Raw genomic sequence first — 24,990 nt, forward strand, 5'->3', positions numbered from 1 at the left:
GAACCAATCCAATTAGAATCTCTTTAAACAAAGTCTGGGAGGCTTTCCCTTTCATGCATATTTGATGGGAGCTGGTATTACACTTTGATGAGGATGACAGGGTTGAGTCAGAATACTACAGTACAAATCAGACAAATGTTAGGCCTGAGCACCTGTCATAAGAATATTCCTTGCCTGCATGATTATTTGCAGTCCATGAATGGTACTGAATCCGGAATTTGTGGTGTCAGAAGTCAAATTTGGAACAGTGTTCGATACAGACTTGAAAACAGAGAACCTGAAGACACCTGTCAGTGTTGAAGATTGAAATTTACAGAGCAAACAAGCATTGTTCAAATCTTTTCTATCTGCTTTCTGCAGATACCCCATGGAGTAATTCAATAGCAAAAATGTCCACAGGGGGTGAATGACTGATTCCAGACAGAGTGAGCAGCAGTTCGGCTACACTCGCAAGACAGGACTGTTGTCATCCTTTTGTGTGTCACAGTAAAAGACAGTATCCCTGGAGGACAGGAGGGTCCACGTGTGTCTGTGACACACATTCATTGCCCACACATCACCCACTGAGAAATAACACTGACGTGCTGCGGCTGCTGTTTGCATTGACTCACCTCTTTCAAACTGAAGCTTCTTGTATCTCTGCATCATCTCCGTGGCCACCATGCACTCAATCTACAGGGAGAGAGGAGGAGAGAAGTGGGAGGGAAATAAGCAGGTCATTGTGCATATTTATAGACAGAAGCTGCAAGGAGCAATTACACATTCAGTGTGTGAATTTCATTTCCAGAACAATGTCAAATTCAAATTTATACAAGATCAGAACTTGCCATTTGCTTACCAACAAGGCCAGATAGAAAAAGAGAATCCAATTGCCAGGATGTATTCAAGGTGCATACACAGGGCCAGTCAAGGTTAAATGTACTCATTTATTGGGCAATGAAATGAGGATTCGGGCTTTGTAAAAGAGCAGTCAATTACAAGATGAAGGCATTGCTGTCAGAGCAGACAGGGATGAGGCATGCTCTGCCTGACTGGCAGGAGTAGCTGGGGTTCCATTAAGGGCCTGTGACACTGATTGATTAGAAACATAAGGCCGTGGTGTGCTGAACCGCGCCATGCCCACAGGCCTCCGAGACCAAGTGAGAGAGTGAGTGAGTCCATCAACCAAACTGCCCGGAGGATGTGGAGCGCTTTGCCCTCAGATTGACCTCTGATAGGAAGACAGCCACGCTCAGTGTAATGGAATAAACACACTGGCAGGTGAACTCATCTTGAGTAAAACTAGAGCTGTGAAGGGTGTTAAACTAACTGCAGACATGTTACTTTTTACCAAAAAAAGAACAGCATGGTAGGAGGTTCACGACATTGAAAAGAATCTGTAGTAATTTCGTTTTTTTCCATTTCAAGCACATGCAATACAACTGGTAATACACATGCTAGATGTGTATGTACATACAGTAGCTTGTGTAAGTTCAACGCAAAATTCTGTACACCGCTGTGTGTAAACAAAAAGTGACAAAGTTTCTGGAAATTGCTACAGTGATCCAGAATCAGTCCAACCCAGAGCTGAGACATTTGGACATTATTAGACACGATCCTGTGTGTGCGGAGTAGCAAGGGACCCAGTCGCCACATAAAAGACAAATTCATCTAATGACAATCAAAGTAAAAATCACTTTTCCTTTCATCAATACCTCATTTTCCTGCAAGTGTCCTCTTTTGGGACAGGCAGAGTCTGGACAGCTAATTGCAGTTTCAAGGCCTTCTTTAATCAGGAGTTCCACATACTGCTTCAGGCACTGAGTGAGGAAAAAAAAGAGAGACAGACAGACAGACAGATAAATACAACATTGACCCAGTTCAATAACCAGTCAGTCGGATGAAAAGAAGAAAAACAAACAGACCATGTATCAGAAAAGTTGGTAAACACACAATGATTGTTATCTCGGCCTGTTGCATCAGAAAAAGAGGAAGGAGTGACAGTATTTGTTAAAGAGGTTAAAAATAAAAGCTTCATACGTTTATACTAACAGGCTAAAGGCTAAAATACACCCACTATATACCCGACACCAAATGGCAGACACTATTAGCAGCTAGCTGGTGATGAAAATGGAACATTTAACAGTTAAAGAAAAAGATATTCCCCCTCAGGAGCTGTCAATTTAATAGTGAGCAAAATATAAAAAAAGATATTAAATAGGTGATAGAAAAGCAGCTTAAGCTTGAGAATCTGTGTTTACATTGGGGTTGACCTCTGTGGAATACGCTGTACTAATTGAAGCAGCCGCCACCCAGACTGTGTTCTAGGAAGTAGCTTCTATTTTTAGTGGTCATTCTTGGGCATTGTTTCCTAATCTCTGGACTATATTGGTTAAGATCTGACAGCCAGTGGGTGTGACTTTCCTCCGTCCCAGGCTTTTCACATGGGTCCAGTGTTACACAAGAGGGGTGTGAGATTTGTAATAGATCCTGAAGCCAGTACTGGTTTTAATATAGTAAAAATCCTGTGTGGCTCTTATTAAATTAAAATCTATCTGAAGATCACATTTACTTTGATGTGGGGACAGCTCTGAAATGCTTGCACTGCATATAACAGAAATGTTGGTGACTTCTGCTCTTTGAAGTGTACTGGTAACTTTTTTTTCTGTGTATCTGCTTTGAATATTCCTCAATAAAATGTTTTGATGTTCTATAAATTTGATTTGCGGACCATTTATTTTTTACTTAAGTCATCATTCTGTTGGCAGCTGAAGGAAACTCGTCGCTGTGTGCAGAGTGTCCCGCTCACCAGTGTACAGAAGACACATTGGCACTGTGTGATGGTGGTCATCTGCTCCAGAGGGAACTCTCCAAGGCACAGCTTACATGAGACCAGGGGGTCCACGGCCAGCTCCCAGGTGGGACGGTACCGTGCCGTGGTCATCTTCACCGCCACCGAGCTGAAACACAAGAGGAAGACAGAAAGAAGGGAGGGGAAAATAAGTGAGAAAAGTTAGAATATATATGTGGCTCAGTTTTGTTTGTGTCTGTCATCACATAATAAATCTAGAGTCCAAGATGTGCTTTATTTGTTGTGGCACCATAAGCATGATGGTACGAGCACAGAATGAACAGTCCTGCTGTATGCCAAATGGTACCGGCTCTCTAAATAAGTGGCCCTTGTCAGTTGCGTTCCTTTTTATTCCAGGTCTCATGCATTCTGGCAGAAAAAAAAAAAAAAATATATATAGTTCAAAAGCTCCTGAAATTCCTGTAGCTATCAGATATCTCAGCTCCTTGTGAAATTTTCACTTGGGATGAAATAACACTTTTTTCCCCCTCTTCTATGCGTCATCTTGTCTCCTTTGTGAGAGTCAGAGAGGGTTATTTTAGGCCGTCTCGTCTCACTCTCTCCTTCCCTCTGTAGCTGAGAGCAAAGAGCACCCACTCGGCTGTTTACAGGAAGTGGTCCCGCGCACACAACTTCAACACTGTCAAGCTCTCCCCGTGCTGCTTAGCAACCAGCTGAAGGAGGATTTTTGGAGGTGGGGGGGGGGAGAAGCATGACAGAGGAGAAGAGATGTGGAGAGATCCACTGGTCATGGTACAGTCTGCCTCAATGTGCAGCTGCCTGTTCATAGACATACAAGAGGAGGAGTGGGAGGAAAGGGGTTGAAGAGTTCACATGATCGCTCTATGGACTCTTGTGCTGTCTACATGTGCCACCCAGGGAGGGGAGGGGAGAGAAAGAGAGACAGCCAGTGTGTTCTGGTTTAGCAAAGATATGATATCACTCTACACCGCCCCTCTTAACAACACATTTAATCTTTTAAAAGGAGTAGGAAAAATACTGGCACTTGCATCAACTATGGATGAACAATAAAATTAGACTAAACCAGGCAGTCATGTGATGGGCTGTAGCCTTTGTGCATTAAGAAGGACATGTCTCCATCTCATTTGTTTGATTTAAAAAAGAATATTGGGTCTCCCATCTGTAAGGATGTCTTAGTTTAAAGCTGCTCAGTGGAGCAAGTAGAGGAAGATTCCCAAAGGAGTGAGGATACATGAGAGCATCCTATGTGGAAGTCTATTATTAGAAAGATACTTCATTGGAAATCTGTGAGTGACTGGATACTGCAGCTGATGAAATGAAGTGCATCGCCACACTTCACTACAGTTTTGTCACTACAACTGCAAGCAAAGAAGAAATAGCAACAGAAATGTGAAGGTTTTTTTTTACCTATTTGTCATTTAGGACAAATGTATTGGATGTGTTAAGTCGCGTTTAGCTTCAGAAGCAAGATGGCATCTTCTTTTTAAAACTGTAACATGCATCCTAGCACAGTCAAGGAGAGTCCATTGATTTATTTTTCCTTACAGGCAAATGATTTCATTTAGAATATCTTTAGACGATCTCATTGCTGACTCCCGTCTGGTGTCTTCTTTCAGCAATATACGCATTTTGTCTGCCAGTGTTGTTTCATGTTTATTCCCAATGGAGAGCTCAATCATACTGAGCAAAAACACCATCAGGTAAGATGCAAATATAAAAAAAAGTCAACTAGCACAGGGGAAACTGCTTGTCAAAAAGTAACAATATGCTAAATATTTCATCACATTATTTGCAGAAATAAGATGACAAGAATGTACCGAGCAGCTACAGGCCCATTCTGAGGCAATCCAGCTGTGCACCTGTTATCAGTAAATGTCCATTCAGAGGACGCTCGACCAGGAAAATGTGTCATTTGTTTGCCTCGATTCTTCCTCCTCTGCAACTCTTCCTCGTGTCTTAAGTAGGAGGACAGAGGAGGACAAATAAGAAAAAAGAAATTAGATGAACCTCATGTCTGACTCACTCAAATCACCTGGCCTTCATCCATCTAGCCACCACCCATCACACTGACCAGATCTCTACTATGTAGGTGCCAAGCATGGAAATAAAAGCTCAAATGGCACGACGGAGCTTAAGGTCTTTAACATGACCGTCAGGGGAGTGTGTGGGAAGGTGTGTGCTTTGGTGGTCGAAAACAAAGAGAGAGGACTTCACCACAGAAATAAATAAATCACAGTATGCGGTATGAGTCTACTTTAAATGAGTGATATTTAAGAATTCTAGTTTAAAACATTCAAAAATGAACTGTGAAATCAACAGAATATGAAGAAATAACAGCTTTGATGTTATGTCTCAGACATCTATGTACGTATGTCTGCGTTGCAGCGATAGCTACTGAAGTTAGCATGCTAACCAGCTAGCCCTGGTTCTTCCTGTCTCGTAATACCACACACGACAGTCAGTCACTGAGGCGTCCGGTCCGCACTCAGTCCAACATGACAGGATAAAGAAGTAGCGTTGCACCGAAGGCAAGAAACCACATTTGGCGGCAAGGCAAGAAGTGATAGACATATGAGAAAAACAAGCGTTAACATTAGCCTTCCACTGCTGGAGAAGTGAGAACGGACAAACCAAACACAAACCTAGATAATGCTGTTTGCGTTTTTTCACAGCCATCGCGTTCAATGAAGTGAACTACACCACTACACCGAATGACGCCACTAAATCCTATACACCGGTCATTTAATGTAGCATTATTCTGACAAACTTCACTGGCAATGAGGAAAACATTAAAGTTCAGTTAAGGAACTGTGACACACACTTGGTGCTAAACACTAAAAACTACATCGACGCCTCTGCGGTAGAGTCTCAGAAATGTATAGCTGACAACTTGATTGACAGCGGTTCGAGAAGGACTGAAATTACTCTGTTTCTTTATCTGCCTCCTAGTCTAAGCTGCTGAACTCCATTAGCCCTGTGGCAAAAACCCATGATGGTAAAAAGTAATTCACACTGTCAGAGCCGGACTCTTTAATACATTTGAACCAGTTTCTCTCCTCCGAGACTTTATGTTGGCTGTGCAAATGCTGACAGACTGGGTCGATGGGGACAAATGAAATTGTTTTGTAAGGATGGCCTGAGGAGAGGAGAGGGAGGGAGAGTGACGATGGGAAAATGAATTTCCATGAGAAAAGGTGGTGCAGTGCCATCCCTCTTCTGCATTATTAACTAGATGGCCCATTATCACTGAGAAACACATATACATACAGTGTATTCCAAGCAGTGGGACTGTGCATGCAGGCCTCTCGTTCTCTACGTACGCTACTATACTTCTGGAAAGGTTGGGACTAAAAATCAATAAGTGAGTCAGAAGTCAAACATCCATCCTGAGCAGTGGTCACCGTGTGTCAGTCATCAGGCTGAGGGGGCTCCACTCATAGTTTAAATGGCTACAGCAGCACTCATGCGATAATGACTCCATATCCAAGAAACAAAGATGCATACACACACACACACACACACACACACACACACACACACACACACACACACACACAGTCAGAGACAGAGACATGCATCAACAATCCATTGCGTAACAGGGGGAATGGTCACGGAGGAGCAATTCAAGAGAATTTCTCTGGGGAGCTCGAACCAAAGGAGATTTCTTGCTGCAGTATATATACACGATACCATCCATTAAAGCTTCTTCTACAGCTACATAAAATAATAACATGAATAAAGGTCACTTACAACACACAAAACATAAAGATATACCAAACCACTCATATGGATACACATGCAGGAACAACAGTAAGAGGCAGTAGACTTAGCTTGAGCTCCAAACCCAAAGCTAAATGGCCAGGAAATGTCCTCATTCCTGTGATGTTATCCTTTAGTGAAACTTACAAGACCAAACACACACTTACACACAGACATTGCACAATACTGTTAATTTGTTGATAATGCTCGTTTCAAAGAACCAATATAACATTGGCAAACTTTTGCCAAAGCCAGGTGAAGAGCGAAAACATATTTTTCATCGAGAGAAGCCTTCAGTGCTGTTCTTTGCTCTTCTTTCAATGTAGAAATACTCTCCAGGTCTGACCTAACTGATGCTGGCAGCATCTATGCTAACGTCTTTAGCAGCTGCCATTGTTGTTTTTGAACAGTCACTTCTCACACACGTTGAACCACGCCTGTAGCTCATGCAAAAATGTTAAACCTTCACTGGTTCCAGCTTTTCAAATGTGAAAAATTCATTTTGCCATTTGATATTATTGTAAATTGAATACTTTGTTTTGTTGTGGAGGCTGAAAACCAAGCAATTTGAAAATCTGTGAAATCAAAAAAATAATGAACATTTTAATCAATAACGAGATGGCATGGATACAAGACTTTTTTAACACAGCCCTTCTAGTGTTTTTGCTGTTACTCTGTCAGTGTCCACACTTGTGATCCGGCCCCACTCTTCATTAAAATAATGCAGTTTCCTTGCTTACAAAGAAAACAATAAAATTATAAATTCTCACCTGAATGAACTGAGCACGTTTTCATACGGTATAACATGAAGCCTCACACTGCATAGTGATGCAGATTTTAAGTGCACAGTGCTCTCAAAGCACAAGTGTGTATAATCTATCTCGCCATTAGCTCCTATACAGGAGACAGAACGCTGGAAAAATGTGAGAAAGAGGGGGAAAAAAAGGGATGAAACTATCTTTCGGCTCTCCATTTTCACCTGAGTTGACAGCTTTTACTGTGTGTAATTATATAATGTCACATAAAAGCATTGCGTAAGACTCTATTTATATACCTCACCTATGGCTGATGTGAAAGAAAGCTGTTAACAACTTGATCTGGGGAGCAACCCACACATTTTTCTCTCTCTCGTACACACACACACACGCACAAAGCTGTCCTTCAGCTGATTTACAAGAATGTCAAACAATTAGAGACTAGAGTACGGACTGAGGACCGTGCTGATGATATTCTACCTGAATTCTGGGGACGAGCTAGAACAGTAGATGTTCAGTTGTGTCGTTATCTGCTACAGCAAAATTAATGTAGTGAGCAGCATGATATGATACTAGCTGACTGGAACAAACGTTTTTCCAATCGGATCATCTCATCTAACCTCAAATTTACTCTTGTCAACATTTCTGTCTGGCATACTGCTACAATGATTATGATTTCATTAGCCTTGCAGCTGTAATTGCATTCCACAAACACATATGGATGCTCACAAAACGTGATTTAATTCAAACTGAAGTCCACATATACTGAATCACCAGAAATTTGCAGTTACGTGAAAAAAAGAGAAATCCAAGTTGTTGTCTGCAAGGTGATCAGAGTGAGCACTTAGTGATCCTGCCGTCTGCTCCTCATTCCCCTGTTCTTTCCTTCCTTTCCACCCTGGTCATTTAGTAGGGCCTTTAAGTTTCAATTCAGTCATATCCTCTATGTGTCCACTGCTGCAGAAGAAATGACAGAGAAAGGGGGAGAGAGGGCAGTGGCAATGGGCCAATTCCGTCCATTTTCCAGACTCCCTTGGCTCACCTTTACTGCCTGCGATTACTTCTTGTCACCTTGTTGTGAATGCTCCCACTGGGCAACGGAACAAACAGGCTGAACAGATCACAGAGAAAAAACACACACAAACACGGTCAAGCACATGTGCATGCAGGCAACACATGGATCTACTACCTCAGAATGTAGCCCTCTGATTCTTGATCGTCTGCCATCGGATTAACAATCAATTGATCTGCAAAAGCTTATAATATACAACATTGCGATTTTTCCTCTATGAAAGCTTTATTACAAAAATAACATTATTGTATAATTTAGAGTATTGCTGCAAGGTAAGTTATTAGAAAATGTCTACTCCTGCTCCACTCTGCCTGTTTTTCAATGAAAGGCTGAGCAAAATTCTAAAGATATATATCAATATAACATTTTGCAAAACTTGCAGTGTTTCCTGGACGACATGAATTTAAAGGATGAGAGATAATAAATGCACTTAAAACGAAGCCCAAACTATTTTTATGCTCACAAAATGGCTGTAGGCTACAAATGTACCAAAATGTGATGTGCTGCCTTAATAATAATTTAAGAATGTGTCAGAGTTATTAAATTTAAAGTAATACATTATAGTGTTGTACTGCATTGTAGTAAAATGTATTCGTATTATTCTGTCAGCTGGTGTTTACATTTGTATTATTGCAAATTGTTTTGCTGCATTATTTTATACAAGCTGTTGTGTTCTTTCTTGTGACAGCACAAAAGCGTGGTTGGTAAGTACACAATGTGACCAATGTAGGGTACAAATTACACCAACCTCTATACGAAACTATTATTATTAAATCCTCCGCATCTTAAAGTGAGCACTGCAGTGAACCTACAGTAAACCCTGCTGATGCTCAGTCTTGTTAGAATACAAATAATATGCAACACATAACCTAAACGTTCACCTTTTGATGTACACCTGGAGAATAACTGATGGCAATCAAATTTGAGTCCTAACACAGGATAAAGAGGTTTACAACCTTGACCACAGACACACACATTTGTGTGAAAATAGATCTCCAAAATAATGTTGTCCCATGTTATAGCCTTACAAAAAGGTGTACAGCACATCACCTATTGTTAAATACACAACCACAAATTGTGACACATATTCTGCCCTTGCCTGAATAATAACAGACATCCTCTGTATTATTCATACAGCAATACATGATTCTTCTCAAAGAGTAGGGCAAATGCAAAACCAAGCAGGACTTTCAAAAGGTAACAGATGAGTCACACTAAAAAAATGAATAACCTGTCAGTAGATTATATCTCCATCTGAATTATAACACTGGCACACTATTAAAATACACTCAATGTGGGACATGTCACTACCAACATCTCCTGATGAAAAAATAACATTGATAAATCATGCCAGCATCTATTTTGAGCAGGTTTATTGCAGGCAGGATGTGGGTCATGGGTGTATGTGGGCCATAGGTTGATGTAGATCGCACAGTACTGAAACAACACTTCAACCATAACTTAAGCTCTCACGATTCTCTTGATCAACTATCAACTAATCCACACTCTTGACCCAAAGCACACGCATGGGGACTTTATTTTTGGACAGCTCAATCACTGAATGTGAAAGGTGACATGCCTTTGTAGAGGAACAGCGGTTGGGGACAGTCTCCATCTGTCCTTGACATGGAGGGGGGACAGCTAAGAGGGTAGCTAAGGCCTAGTTTTTCCATGCCCTGAGGAGTTACACAATCACCCAGATGTATTTTGGCATCATGAGTAGTGTGGAGAAGCTGTGTGTGTGTGTGTGTGTGTGTGTGTGTGTGTGTGTGTGTGTGTGTGTGCGTGTGTGCGTGTGCTGCCTGGCAAGTCAAAGTCCATTTGCAGTTTGGGTCAGACAGACGCTGACAGTGGTCATGCCTGGGTATGTGGGGCAAAAAAGCTGTAGTCTCATGTCTCTTTCCATTTTTCTGCTGCAATGCAAGCTAAATATCCTCTCTCTAAGCAGAGTACACAGTTACTGCAAGAACTGTGATTGGTCTGCTTGAGCTGGTTTATATTTGCTTTACTTGCCAGTTTTGCTGATAGCGAAGACAACCCTTAACAGGCTGAAGAACGGCTCAGTGTTGTTTCTTCTGATCTAGGAAACTTAATCTCATCCTTCTCCTCACAACCATTGCTATTGCCTTCCATCAATAAGTAAATGAGTTGAGGTGCATGTGTGAACCACATTGCATTCTAGTGCTGCAGCAGTGCTACAATAATTAGATAAGTCCTGTGCTAAATTATATAAAAAGTCAGTTCATAAACCCTAGAAAACTACAGCATAACCACTACAATACTAGGACAGAGAAGTATAATGTGGCCTCAAGGATCAGTTTATACTCTTATCAGTAATTCACTCCCCTGTGGACAAAAAAATGGCAAATCTGCAGAAGTTACTATGGCCAATCTGTTTTGCAACATTGTCAACAGGTAGAGAAAACTGTGAGCTCTTTAAACACAGCAATGCTATACCACATTTACCACAGTCTGTCAGCAGAGATGACGCAGTGTTGTTTGCCACCTAATCACAGAAACCATAAAGCTGCCCGAAGACAAAAGACAGAAACGCAAGATATTGTGTGAAATTTTAATTAAAAAAATGACTCTTTTCCACACCCCTGTAAGCCTGCTAAGAAGACCCATTTGGCAGTACTTAATGACTGACTAAATATTCATGGGGTTCAGTCATATTTTAAATATTCTGTGTTCCCTCCTTGAAGTTTTAAAAAGTCTACACTGAATAAAAATTCAATGCTTGCCTAACTGGACCCAGAGTTGGGCAACACTTCGCTGACTTCTAAGTTCGTGAAACTCTTCTTCCATTTAGAAGTAGTTTTTTCACTTGAATTAGTTAATTTACACACCCTGGACAATTTCTCAGTAACTGCTGTTCTGATTTCACAACAAAGAAACCACCGTCTGACTCGATGACATATTGGTGAGCTACATGCACAGAGCCAAACATTCAGACTAATGTGCTGCAGCAAGAAGCAACCACAAAGACTTATTGTCTAATGTGACATAGCCAGACTGTACTGATCAAGGCTGACAACATACAGTTCTCTACAACACAAAGAATAATAAAGAACATAAAAAAACAACATAAGACAGCCAGAAGAACGTCCTTATTTGAGATATATGACATCGCATCTTGCCAACTCCAGAAGGCTTTAAGCAGTGACAAAAGGCTTGCTCTCCCCTCCAAAAAGCCATCTAGACTCACATTAGTGTCTCGGAAAGCTAAGTGAAGACGACAGGCGCGCCACATTGAGCCTATTTCTATTGACAGATGCAGAGAGCCCGAGCAAAGGGTCGACTTTGCTGGCAAACTGTTGTCACTCACTGCTTCACAGCTTCAGTCGTTCTGTTTTACATGTAGACCATAACCAGATTACAGTGAATGCGATCTGATTAAACTCTCAGGTCATCGTTGCGGATGTTCTGACAATCTTGAATACCTGGACTGTATTCATAGAGGGTTAATGTTGTTTGTTTTATTTTGTTTATTTCATTGTGAGGGGTTTTGCCAGGTTGTTTTTGTACTTTCGGTGTCATCAGAATTTCTTGTGAATTTCCATCCTAAACAAAATGTGTGAAAACGGCTGCAGTGAAACCTATTTGGTTGTTTATAAATGGTGGATACATAGCTTTACTAAAAGGACAGTTCTACCCCTCCCTAGAAATCTTAATTTTAATCAACATAGTAGGTAAACAAGGTCAGGCCCACCAAGGGCAGCGGCTGAAAACCAACAAACAGGGGCTGCATTCACAGGCTGTCTGAAAGTGACTTAACTGGTGGACATTCTGGCAGCGTTTCTGAAACCAAAAAAAACAGACTCCTTTTGGCTGCTGGCCAAAAAAACGACTATAGACAGACACACTAGTGATTGACAGTTGATTAAAGTCAAGTAGAATGTGTGGCAGCCCACAAAAAAAACTCTTATTAGAGCCAAATACAGCACATGCTGTTATGCTGTAAAGCCACACTGCAATAAAAAAAAAAGTACTATAACTTTATGAATTCATGACTAATTCAAGTATCAAAATCCAGGCATACTTACTCTATGGAGAAAGCTGGTTTATTAAGTTAAATCAGAACACCTGTGTGTACGCTCAGCGTCTCAGCAAGATGAAAGAGAAAGACAGACGAAATGAGGGTTCAACTCTTATGGAATCAATTCATGGACCTAAATATTGATCAAAGAAGTGTCGGTTTTGGTCGGCCTATTGATGATGGAAATACCTGTTATAGCTTTTAATGAAATAATGATTGATCAGTAATAATGTTTAGCAGCTTGCATATTAGTCTGGCTTGTTTGAACTGACCTTGATTATGAGTTATGAGTTATGAGTTCTGTTTAAGCACAAGGCTGCAGACAAACAGTTTTTGAATAAGCACAGGCCTAAATAATACACTGGATACTGGATGGATATACTGTAAAAAATAAAGCTCAAAAGAATAGGTAAATAAAATGCATCATTTAAAAAGCAGATGTCTTTGATTGAAAGTAATGGCATTTGTTCCCACTTTTTTTTGAATTTCCACTTTTATTTGTATAGCACCAATTCATAAAAAAACTTACCTCATGACACTTTTCAAATAGATCAGGTCTAGACCATCATTAATCTCATTAAACTTAAGGATATTTGGACCATATATTATCCTCAACATTTTCAGTGAATATGTATTTGATGCAGTGTATGACCTAGTGTATATATAGTATATTTTTCTAATAAATCAAATCAAAGCAAACATTCTCAATATTACTTTTACTAAGAAAAGTTTACTTTACTTCGGAATAATATCCACCTTGTTAACCTTTTAGTATATATTGGTCTCACTGTGGCTACTGTGAAAAGCACATAGACGCAGATCTTCAGAAAGACATTTATATAAGTAAAGGTCACTTGAAACGGTGCGTTAACACTCAAAGAAATCTATTGCGTGTGCAAATTTTTATAACATGCCATGAGAAGGTTGGACATTCAGTGTGTGATTGACATATCTTCACTTTTAATGTATGGATCCTGCAACACCCCGGGTATAAATCCACTATGCCACTGTGCAACCCTACCTGTTGTAAAGGAACTGAGCAGATCATGACGAGATCTGCAATAAGCTTACACATAACGAGTAAAAAAAACCATATGTGCCATTTCACCTCACTTTAAAAGTAATTGCACAAGTACTGATCCAGTCACTTAAAGGGAGTTCTATCATATCAACACTTACATACTTTCACTGAATTGACTTCAATTAGAACACTACATAGCTGGTACTAAAGTGTGACTGCTGCACGGTGAGGACTGCTGTTACTCCACTGGACAATAGAGTTTTCATGGTCACGGGAGGAGAGAGCCACTCCAACAGAGAGGCACTCAGAGCTTAATCTGCAGGGTACGGTGACACCATCACCAGCAGTGGGCTAAACAATTCACAAGCAATTTCAGTAATCGCCCAGTTAGGGTAACTCACATAAAACAAAAGCGTACAGACTCAAGAATTTGAATGTTTTGTGTGTCATCTCATGATCTCATGCACCCACTTTTGCTTACTTGCTCCTTCACTCTCTCCATGGCCAAGACACTCCCAACATATCATCTTCCTCAGAGGGCTTTCTCACTTCTTATACACCTCATGACGACAGCACATTCAGTCTTTCATTCTGCCCTCCAGCCTTTCATCCTTGCTGTTGGTGAGCTACTGCTTTGTAAAGCTAACCCAGCCTCTTGAGTACCATTGGAAGGAGGAAGCAAAAAAAACTAGGTAACTTAGGAAATGGGAGATGTCCTGTTGTTGGGTTTAGTGCAGATACACAAAGGATGTAAACCCACTAAAAGTGAAGAGAGGAAACACTCCAAAAGCAGATGTCTCCGTGTGACTTCACATATCAAAAGAGTGAAAGAAAGAGAAGTTAGAACAACTTAAAGGAATCGCTATGAGCAGTGCTTGCATTAATCTATTTATCTTTTTCGCTGATGAAATTACATTGCATACACCAAGAAACCATTGCTGGTTGCTTGACCTTATTATAGATTTTACATCCCATACTCAGACATGTTATATTCTTTTCAGGTGCTTCAGGTTTTTAAAGATTTCCAGTCCGGCAGAGTGTAGGTAGAGCTGCCACAAATGAGGCACTCACTGTCAGGGTGGGGGGATAATGGATTATAATACAGGAATCTTAGACAGTAATAAGCATGGGAGGAAAGTGTTATCAGAATTACTGATAAAACTATTATTTTCAGACAACCTGACAGACTGCAGTGTCATTCTTCTTCCTAGGGTCCTGAAACTGGAGGCCAAACTCAAAAAAAGATACTTTATTGATAAAATTTATGATCTACAATAGCTTTATAATCCAGTAATCATTTTTATACATAGTCGTTTTTGTTGGTAGTGGCAGAGTTTCTAATTCTTTTAGATTTAGATTGCCTACCAAAGCAGCAGAAAAATGATGCATTCATGTAATCCAGCACAATTTTATCTCTTTGTTAACAGCCACACTCCTCAACATAGCAGAGCTGTATTAAGTTCCTCATAATGCAAACACACCATTTCCTACTCGTGCTGCTTCATATTAAAAGTCTTCTGACCAAACGTGTGACAGCTTTTATTGTGGAGCAGCCGCAGGAAACACAATGTGCTTGTCACCACGGTTAGCACTAACCACAACTGGTTACCAAACATGTGTCTGCAAAACAAAACTGTTTTCCGGAGAGCAACCACAGTGAGCCGTTTCCAATTCTCAGTAAGAGAACAAAACGTTACTGTGCCCTGCTCGTGTGGAAACCTACTCTGCAGCATTAATCAGATTGCAGTTGCAATCACTTTCGACTGACTTCTTTATTAAGACACCAGAGTTTGTTTAGCCGAGCTGTAAGCAGAAACAGTAGCTGCTCTTCTATTATATTCCTTAGCTGCTCCAGGGTTGTCTGCTGTTGTGTTAAACTGTACTTGCTGTTACCACGGTAACCACTGATGTTGCCAAATCAACCAGGACTGAAATCTTAAGGATTACGGCTTTAAATCTTTTGTTTAGTTTAAGTAAGTAAGTCTTGCTAGGCCGCGGGTTCACCGGGGAGTAAAAAGCCCAGTGCTTGGACCGTTTCTGTGTTCTAGTATTAGTCAGGCCCTTCCAAAAGGGAGACAAAGTACGAGCAAGAAGTTAAGATTTTTGGAGCATATGCCCAAAGAATGAATGCATGCTAAATTGTAAAGTAATCAGATTTCTCCTGGGCACTTTACATAGTCACTTTGCTGTTCATCTGCTGTCTTCCCCCGTGGCATTAGCTCGTGCTTTATGCCGCGCCAGGTTGCACCAGCTTTTGGCTCATCACTGGCACTCCCAGATCCTTGCCTACCTCCTGACTCATCGTACTTCTACTTCAGTTAGTGATTTCCAACATTTCCGAGAATGACTTTCAGTGTACGAGTACGAGCCGGAACACGTTGTATTGTGCTGTTTTTATGTGTAGGTGGAGAGCATCAGTGATTGAGACAGACATAGTATGAGCAAAGGGTTGGTTTATTCCCAGTTGAGCTGAAGTGTGAGTTGTAACCCTTTAATGAACATGAAACATCATTTGTTGTTGGACTATAGTCTACTGAGGCTACCGTGGGTGGAAAAACTGTCTCCTCCAACAAAATATTTCTTCTTGACTTGTTTCCAAATTAGTAACTTTAGAAAGAAGTCTGTGTACTGTGAATGCGTGGGACGGACACCAAAATCAGAATTGCAAATGTTTTAGAAAGCTTTTCTAAATTTTGTTCCACCTGTAAAACTCCATTATAGCTGCACTGGAAATATCTGGACATAATGATGTTGCATTATGTATATTCAGGTAATTTTCTGCATAAGTCAGTAAAATCTACCACCAAATGTATCCAAAGGTGCAGTGACATCTGTTTCTAAAAACATTTTGGCTGTGGTCCTCATTAGGGAGTCAGTATGTATGGATGGTGATAAAGTAGCACAGCTCGAAAGTGACTTGACAGTTGGTATGACACAATACAGAGTTTGTGTCCTATAAGAGCTGAAATAGCTTTTTGTTTCAATGTCCGGAGAAAATGAACACATAATTGTGAGTTTGGAGGCAAGGCCTGAATGTTCGGCTGAAGTTTCTTCTTGTCTAAAATGGCTTGTGCTTGCTGCTTGTTTGTGTGGGACTCACTCAACTTGAGAGGAATTGCTGCAATTTACACATTCCTGAAATGCTAAATCTCGTGAAGTGTCAGACGGTCAGCAGAATCTTTGGTGCATTTATTACATAACAGCGTCTCACTTTACTTGCCCTACCTGTCTGACAGAATGGAGCCTGCGAGAACAGTTCAAAATGCCAGGCAGCCGTTTGGAAGAAGCACGGCACACAGGAGGATCACATAATGCTCTCATAACAATCCCTATCTCATTCCAACACAATCTTAACTGGCTGGATACAAGCCATAACACACAGAGCTAAAGCGCTCTCTGAGCAATGAACATCATTTTCAGGAGCTATTCAGAACTCAAGTGGTCGCATTGTTGATTGTCTGGTGTGAACACTACCCTGCCCTCAACCCCAGCCCCACACACAAACACACACAGTACACCTGGAAAACAGCACCACCCTGAACACTCACACACAACACCCTGCTGAAATGGCATTTAAACTGTTGCATAATCCTTGGCAGCCTGACTGCACAAAGGCAGACTACAACCCCTGGAGTCAGATTACACCAAAATCACTTCTCTAGGCGTGGAAATTGTACTAGAATAAAGAAGTGATTCAACCAACGTACACTGCAGTAGTGTACTGTATATGTGAGACAGCTAAGTCTATTTAGAAATGCCAGTTACCTAACCTCAAAAACACTTACATGTCCTGTGCTCACAGACCCTCCTCAACTCAGTGAAACCACTCTAACAAGACTTAGGTAATGAGGAACTGACTGTAATTGAGTTTTAATCGCAGGTTAAGTGTATTTAAACAAAATGTGTGTCACATTTCTAGATCCACTCCGTCTCAGGTTGACTAATCTCCTTAACATTAGGTGCTGCTGTGTGATCCACAGTAGAGCTGATGAGGTTTATAACTCTTACACAGGCAGATAGCTTCTTCAGGAACTGGAAAATTTGCCTCAGACTGATTCAGGCCTAGAAAACCAAAGCACTTTCTTTGTTTAATCCCCAAACACACTTGTGTGATTGCAACAGAACATAAAGTGACATGCTACACATCGAGGAACAGAAAATATGTATAGTATACAGGAAGGTGGTAATGTTGCAGTTACTACCCTTACTGTATTATTTGTATTCATGCAGTGCTAATAATCCATCTTCAAAGCAAAAAAACACCGATCTGTCAGAGGCCTTGTTTTGCAGTACTGTTTTATGGAAGCTGAGTCAATGTAAAACAAACCCAGGGACAGACTCTTCCCCTGCAATCAGAATATCTGTTAGGTTTACCAAAGTGCCTTATCATCAGCATCATAACATTCAGCAGAGATCTTTTTTTCTAAGCACAGCAGTAATATCTTTCAGTATGTGGCGTGGCCAAGGTCAGGCAGACCCATGAAAGGCTAAGATAAGGCTTTGCTGAGAGATGTGCCTGTGCTGTGTGTGAGGCTAACACAGCATGCTAAAACAATCATAGGCCCTCTATGTCTATATAAAGTGCTCTTCATATATGTGCCTGCATGTGTACACATGTGCTCCTGTGTACACTCCTGTGCGTGTATTTTCTGATCGTGACAGTACTCCCACTGGACTGGAATGGCACGCCAAGTTCTGGGCATCATAACCTCATTCCTTCTCCCTCTTAAGTAAACTCATCTCCACTCTCCTCTGGGAACGGGTTGACAGCTGCAGGTCACTCTGAGGAATGTGTTACTGTTTTGTACGGACCATCTTTCTCTTGTTTTGAACAAACATGCAGCAGCAAGCACAGTGGCTTGTTGCACCATGGGAACAGGCTCTTTCTGGAGAGGAGAATGGAAAAACAACGTGCATCACAACATCGCCTGTGAAATTCCACAAGGAACATTTCCCTTAATGTGTGTCCATGTGGGTGTTTCACTCCCTAGCTCCTGCAATATGGCTCAAAGCATGACACTGGAGAGAGAATCAATAGCACACAATGAGAGGGATCTTAAAAGCCAAGGTTCATAATGGGGTGGACCTCATGTGTGCCTCCCTATATGTTGAATGCATTTCATAAAAGCTTTTTTTTTTTTTTTTTTACATGATGCTGATGACATTTTGGCTTCCTTTGCTGTCATGCAATGTAAAATACAAACACGTTTGCCTACCTGAGAGGAGATGATACAGCGTGATAGATGAGAACACTGTGTACAGATGCATTAGAATTTCATGTACCACACACACACACACCTACCTACCTCACAGCCTTGACCAGCGCTGGCTGCGAGGAATGCTCCGTTTGTCTAGTAGCCTGGTTTCATAGCTATGCCTATAATCTGACTGTACCCTGAGGGGGGACCTGCTGCTTAAAATGGAAATAGCAGGGCACCAAGTGACCTTTCAGAGCTCGGTGGAGCCATCCACTCTGAGCATGTTGTGCTCGGGGAGTTCAGATGCAACACTGTGCAGCTGCTGTATTGGGAAACAAATATGATTTAGGGCTGTGGTAAACAACAATTACAGCAACTCTGATCAAGTGTCAGCAACACACACACACACACACACACACTTAGAGCTACCTGCAGCCAGCTTGGTCACCTATTCACTGCAGCTGTTTACTCCAAAATAGGCCAACAACGAGTTATCACCTCAGACATCACTAACAGTCGGCCGGCTGTGAGCCAAGTAACCTACAAAACATCCTGCTGTCAAAAAGAAAACGAGGAGATGGCGAAAATAAAATGCGACAGCAGTTTATAATAGAGGCTGGGAGATCATACAGCTCATACCGTGTTACACTGAATTACATTAAAAAAAAAAAAAAAAAAGCACAAAACCTTACCTGGCTTTCTGAGATAACGCCGTCTTGATGGTGTAACCTCGGGAAAGGTTGAGAAGATGATCTCCTGAATTGGATTAACGAAGACGCGGCCAACCAGTCAGGCGGAGAAGGAGGAGGAGGAGGAGGAAGAGGATATCTCTGAAGAGATGATGCCCATGTTCATAATTTGCCCCTCCGACAGCGGGGTGGGAACATTTGACCCGCTACTGTCGCCTACAGCGCCTGAGAACAGGCCCCGGTGAAACACTAACAGCCACCATCGGCGAAAACAGCGTAGATAAATAAGCAGAGCGGAGGGGAAGCTGCAGCTGACACTCTTCTATCTGTTTTGCTTGACAGTCGGATTGTTTGTACACCGGAACAGCGCTCTGCTCTCGATTACCGAAGAGTGCGCAACGTCCAGCCGTCAGCCTGGCGCACGAATCCTGCGGCGTTAAAGCGAGAGGCTGTGTGGTTGCAAAAAAAAAAGATCCGAGGGCGGTGTGTTTACCTCTCCGCCGTCCCTGCTGCCGTGCTCGGGAGGAAATCAGCTGCTCCGCACTGGAGAGACGCCATTTGTTCGTCAGAGGCTTTCCCGTCTGCCGTGCTGCGCTGCCGCTTTAAGAAAGAGCTCAGCGCCCCCTACCAAGCGTTTCACAAACAGCGGCGCCCCCTGCTGGCACAATACTGCAATCGCTCGATTCTAACAGTCAGAAACATAATCCCTCCGGCAGTGGTGGAATGCATGTTTACTCAAATATTGTACTTCAAGTCCTTCTCCACTCAAAGCTATGGTTTTCTTCATATTCCTACAGTTGGGTGTTTGAGCTTCGCTGTGCAGAATGATGTATGTGCAGAGTTTGACACGAGAAGGAAAAAGTTTCTCTCACTGAAAATCTGATTTTTCATTCAAAAATAGTTTGGAAGCCAAGCAGACTATTAGTATATGTCTTAATGCATGTCTGGAGGGGATCTTTAAGTTCAGAGGTTAAGTTGGGGTAACTGTACTTTTAGTCTTTTCATGCCACGTTCTTACAATTCACTTCACTACAAATCAGAGGGGAAAATGATCTGAAAGCTTCAGTTATATATTTGCACAAAACCTAAAAGATCGCTAAAGAAATACGTTTTCTTATAAATGAAACCACCCAACAGTATACTCAGGTACAGCTGAAATTATTAGTTGATTAATCAGTTAGCCGTCCATTAGAACATCCATATAAAATGTCAATTTACCAACAAAAGGCAAGGTAGAGCAATATGAATGTATTTATGTTGTCTACCAGGTTGCTAAAACAGTAGAGCAAGTAGAGACTTGCCTTCAACAGTAGAGATAACAGAACCTGTATGTTAAGGTTGGCAAGGATTAAAATATCCACTAAATGGCATGTGTTAATAGCACTTGTTGGGGTGGGTGTCTGATGCCTTGGTGACACACTGAACGAGTAGAGAGAGTAGTTCTCGCTCAACCTGAGGATTACATGGTTAGAATTCTTTTCAGTTGTCAAAGTCATGAATGGCATCTTTACTTTACTGGAAGTCACATGTTGTTACGAGAGCCAGTGTGACCAGTTTACTTACTACTATGCAGAATCTTTTAAATCACGTCACAAAACTTAGGTCTTAGGTTTTCATTGATGGTAGCGCACTGTTTTATTACTAACACGTCTTATGTGGATTACTATTATTGTTTTTATCTTATATTGTTGGATTTCTTAGTCCATTTTATTTTTGAATTAGTTTTACTGATTTAAAAGTGCTGTATAAACAAATATAAATTACATTTAGTTATATTTAAGTTTAAATGAAAGTGATGTATAATGTATCTTTCTTATAACCGTTTATCTTATGCCTGGACCTTCAGGCTGGTCTTCAATCAGCCATATTGGAAGAAAGTGATTTTTCATGATAATGTAGCGTGCTACATGCTGACTAAAACAAAATAAAAACTTTCACAATTTTCACAAATAAGTGTTTTTATTAAAATATATTTGGTCACACAACTGTCTGCAGTGCAAGGAAAGAATAATCTATAAACCAATCTATCAAAACAAGAAAGTGCAAAAATTGTGACTTTAAATTCAACATGTCTTAAGTTATAAAAGTAGCACACACAAATAAAGAAAAAAACACGAGTACTGTACAAATTATGAGTGCAATCTCTCAACAAACATAAATCAATCATCCAGATTTTCACCATTCCAGCTTCATGTCGGCTTTGCTCCACACATATTTGCCTCCTCTCTTTAAAAACATCTTTTCATCAAAGCCACTAAAGCAAATGGCCTCCTTAACACCAACATCGAGGATGGATTTGGACGGGTCCTTTCTTCCATCTCGACAGTCCAAAAAACGCATCTGAAAAACGAAGAAATGGTAAATCTGTAACAAACATGTTTCAAGCAGTTATAAGAAGATGAGCCAAATACCTAAAAACCTGCAAATTTAAATTATCTGAATGATGCCAGACTTAAGCCTTTGAACTCTATTCAAGCTTTCACTATTTAATGACTTCCCATTCTAACTTCCCTAAATTTGACAAAAATAAAAACTAACTTTAGCAAACTTAATGGCCTAGTTACATTAACAATTAAATAAGGAAAACTCATATGGCCTGTGTAAGTAGAAATAAGAGGACTGTGTTTAAATCTTAAACAATATAAGTTACTTACATATTCATCCAGGATCAGGTAGGAATTCCTCATCTGTGAAGACAACCAAGACCAAAAACTTTAACATGGGATTCTCAACATCGTCACACTATTTGCTCCACTTGCAATAAGAAATGTCCTACAAAAAGGTTCCTGCCAAGATGCAGGTTGAATTGGACTCTTGTTTCAGTTCTCGAAGTGCACCCCCGTTATGAGTTTGCTATCCATCCATTTTCCATTCACTTCTATCTGTACAAACTGAGTGCACAGTGATAGGGGCACATTCGGATGACAATTTGGCAAATAACTTTAGCCACAAGTAGTGTTGTGACCACTGTTTATTGTACCCTGGTATTGTAAAATCAGAGGGACTAAAGTGCTAAATGTGGACAGGACAACTACATAATGGGAATATTATGTAGGAATGGACAACAGGGACATTCATTTCCACTTGTTCTTTAAAATGTGATATAACTTGCTATCAACAAATGTCACAGTATCTCAATATGGGAAATCTTACTATTAACAACCTCATACCTTCTCATTGGACTCAGGAACGAGGCAGGAGACGCTGCTGTGTCTCTCCAGAAACTCCTGAAACTGTTGGTCACTGATGACGAACCTCTCCGCCTCTCTCAGGGCTGTCTCTCCTGCATTTTCCCCGTCAATCAACAGACACTGGAATACCTGAACACACAGGGAGCACAGACAGAGAGGGTGAGTATGTGTGCCAAGAGACTCAAACACACAAACATACTCTCACTTTTTAATGTTACCTTCCAGCGTACGGGGCCAATCCGAGTGATGTTCTCCCCCATGTCTTCGTCCACGTTGAAGGTGTTGATGACCGAGTTGATTTTGAATGCCACTTTGTACTGCTTGCACCAGTCGCAAATCCTGTAAAGGTTGTCGAGGTGGCTCTTCCTGCCCTGAGCTCTGCCAATCAGCTGGTTGGTTGCTTCGTCAAAGCTGTCACAAGAGATGGCCAAGATGTCCAGATAGTCACCTGATGGGGAGAGAGAGCGCATCATTTTGCATAACAATGAAGCCCTTCTTCTTAGACTAAAAATAAGCTCACACCTAGTGTACAATCTGGTAAAGAGAAGAAGAGTTAAAAGTCTTACCATATTTCTGGAACCATTTTTCTTTGATCATGCTTCCGTTGCTGACGATGCTGACACTTGGGAGCTGGAGGTCCTGTTTACAGAACTGAACTAACTTCCCCAGAAACTCTCCTTTATCGTGCAAGAAAGGCTCTCCGCCAGAGAAGTTGATCTTTTCCATGCCTGATGAACATAGAGATGAATTAAACTGCATGCTAGAGGTCTGACACCACACAAAAGACCAATGACATTTAATCTTCTACTTAAGAATTCAAGGTACTTGTATTTTACCTGAGTATTTACATCTCAGAGGGAAATATTGTACATTTTACTTCCACTTAATTTCTCTGACAGCTTTAGTTATTAGAATATTTCTGATGAACTTAAGGATCAAGTGTGCGTTAAGAAAATTCTATTCTATTAAGCTAAATAAACTATTTAAAAACCCTTCTGGATTATCTGGAAGATATATAAACATATATATATATAAACTATAAACATATTATGATCGTACAGAACAGGATGTATTGCTGTAGATGAAACTACCCAACAGTACATAAAGTTGTTAAAATTAGCTCAAGCTTAAACATCTACAGTAGTAGTACCAGTATAGAATAAAAAAATATAATCATATATAATATTATAACACTGACAGGGATCATTTTTCTGCATAATGATAATATCTACTTTTAATATTAATACTTTAATATTAATACTTTTAATACTTAAAGTACAGTTTGCTCATAACTTTTACTTAACTAAGGTTTTGAATGCACTACTTGTAGTGGAGTTTGCGCACAAGATAAGTAACCTGTGCCAATACGATAATAACTGGTGCGCACAAGACACAATTTTTTTTTTACCTTTTGGGACTTTAGGAGCTGAGTAAATAACATAGCAAATTGACTGCTTAAATAAAGCAATGAACACAGCAATGTTTCAAACACAGAGGCGAAATCAGCAAACATATGCCTATAAAGCTATAAATGCAACTTACCCCCGTGGTCTACAAAGCATAAATTATCCCAAGATAAGTAACTTGTGCCCATAAGATAAGACACTTGTGCCTTTTGGGACTTCAGGGGCTCCGTAAACAGAATATACTGATGAGTCCAAGTTACCTGCTTCCTTCAGAAGTTTGAGCCCCCTCTTGGCTTCCTCTAGAGGAAGGACGAAGGATGTTTTTGCAGTGTGGAAACAAAACCCACATTTGTAATTACACTTGCGTGTAAAATGATAATTGACACTTGTCGGAGTCGTCGCGTTGTGCACGTTGCTCTGGTCCAGTTTGCTGTCAACGGGAGACACAGGTGAAGTTATCGTCCCCTTGCAGGCTCCCACTGTCCACTTACGAACTTTTAAAAAGACGCTCGCCAGAATACCGTGCAGGGTGCTGATGCAGAGCTGCAGCAGCTGCTTCGGAGACCAGACAACAGAGGATAACTGCATCTTCAGACCGACCCAATCAGACATGCTCTGTTCGGACTGTGGATGCCTCTTAAATAGGTGGCTGCAGGGCGTATGTAGGTCGGTAAAGCTGATCAGCTGAGCAGCTTTGAGTTTCTGTTTACTAACAGCGAAAACGAAACCCAGCCGAGTACGCGACAGATGACTGCACACAATATGACACTGCAGGCGAAGTTCTAAATCCATCATTACAAGTAAACACACCTTCAGTCATTATACAGATGCAACAATAAGTGTGAACTTTATGGTAACTAATAAGTTATTCAATATGGACATCACTGATATGAGATGTCATTATATAATAAAACTTTTGATGACCTTTAAAACTTGCACAGAGGCAAAGTGTAAATGGTTGCCTGCTGATGTTCATGCTTGCCTTGTTAGTGTTTTAGCACGTCTTCAATAATATATTAATTACTGTCAGTAAAATCAGCTTTTATTC

General features: G+C 40.8%; 2 protein-coding genes across 2 annotated transcripts in view; both read right to left on the bottom strand.

Annotated features, from left to right (window-relative positions):
• Positions 1 to 19,930, bottom strand: part of rnf144aa (ring finger protein 144aa) — a 30,281-nt gene extending 10,351 nt beyond the window's left edge. Inside the window, exons 1-4 of the mRNA XM_051382464.1 lie at positions 19,349 to 19,930; positions 2,789 to 2,939; positions 1,695 to 1,799; positions 612 to 672 (exon numbers count right to left, since the gene is read on the bottom strand). Coding sequence (XP_051238424.1) covers positions 612 to 672; positions 1,695 to 1,799; positions 2,789 to 2,923 — 301 coding nt within the window. The 5' untranslated portion in view covers positions 2,924 to 2,939; positions 19,349 to 19,930. The remainder of the gene's footprint in view (positions 1 to 611; positions 673 to 1,694; positions 1,800 to 2,788; positions 2,940 to 19,348) is intronic.
• A 1,355-nt stretch (positions 19,931 to 21,285) lies between these two features.
• rsad2 (radical S-adenosyl methionine domain containing 2) lies at positions 21,286 to 24,624 on the bottom strand. The gene is made up of 6 exons (XM_051382432.1): positions 24,203 to 24,624; positions 23,103 to 23,264; positions 22,755 to 22,984; positions 22,516 to 22,665; positions 22,000 to 22,032; positions 21,286 to 21,685 (listed from the first exon to the last, which is right to left on the bottom strand). Exons 1-6 carry the CDS (start codon positions 24,552 to 24,554, stop codon positions 21,521 to 21,523), a joined length of 1,092 nt encoding a protein of 363 aa, XP_051238392.1. The 5' UTR covers positions 24,555 to 24,624; the 3' UTR covers positions 21,286 to 21,520.
• Positions 24,625 to 24,990: the final 366 nt, after the last annotated feature.

Source organism: Dicentrarchus labrax, unplaced genomic scaffold (assembly GCF_905237075.1).
Source record: "Dicentrarchus labrax unplaced genomic scaffold, dlabrax2021, whole genome shotgun sequence".
Classification (NCBI taxonomy): Eukaryota; Metazoa; Chordata; class Actinopteri; family Moronidae; genus Dicentrarchus; species Dicentrarchus labrax.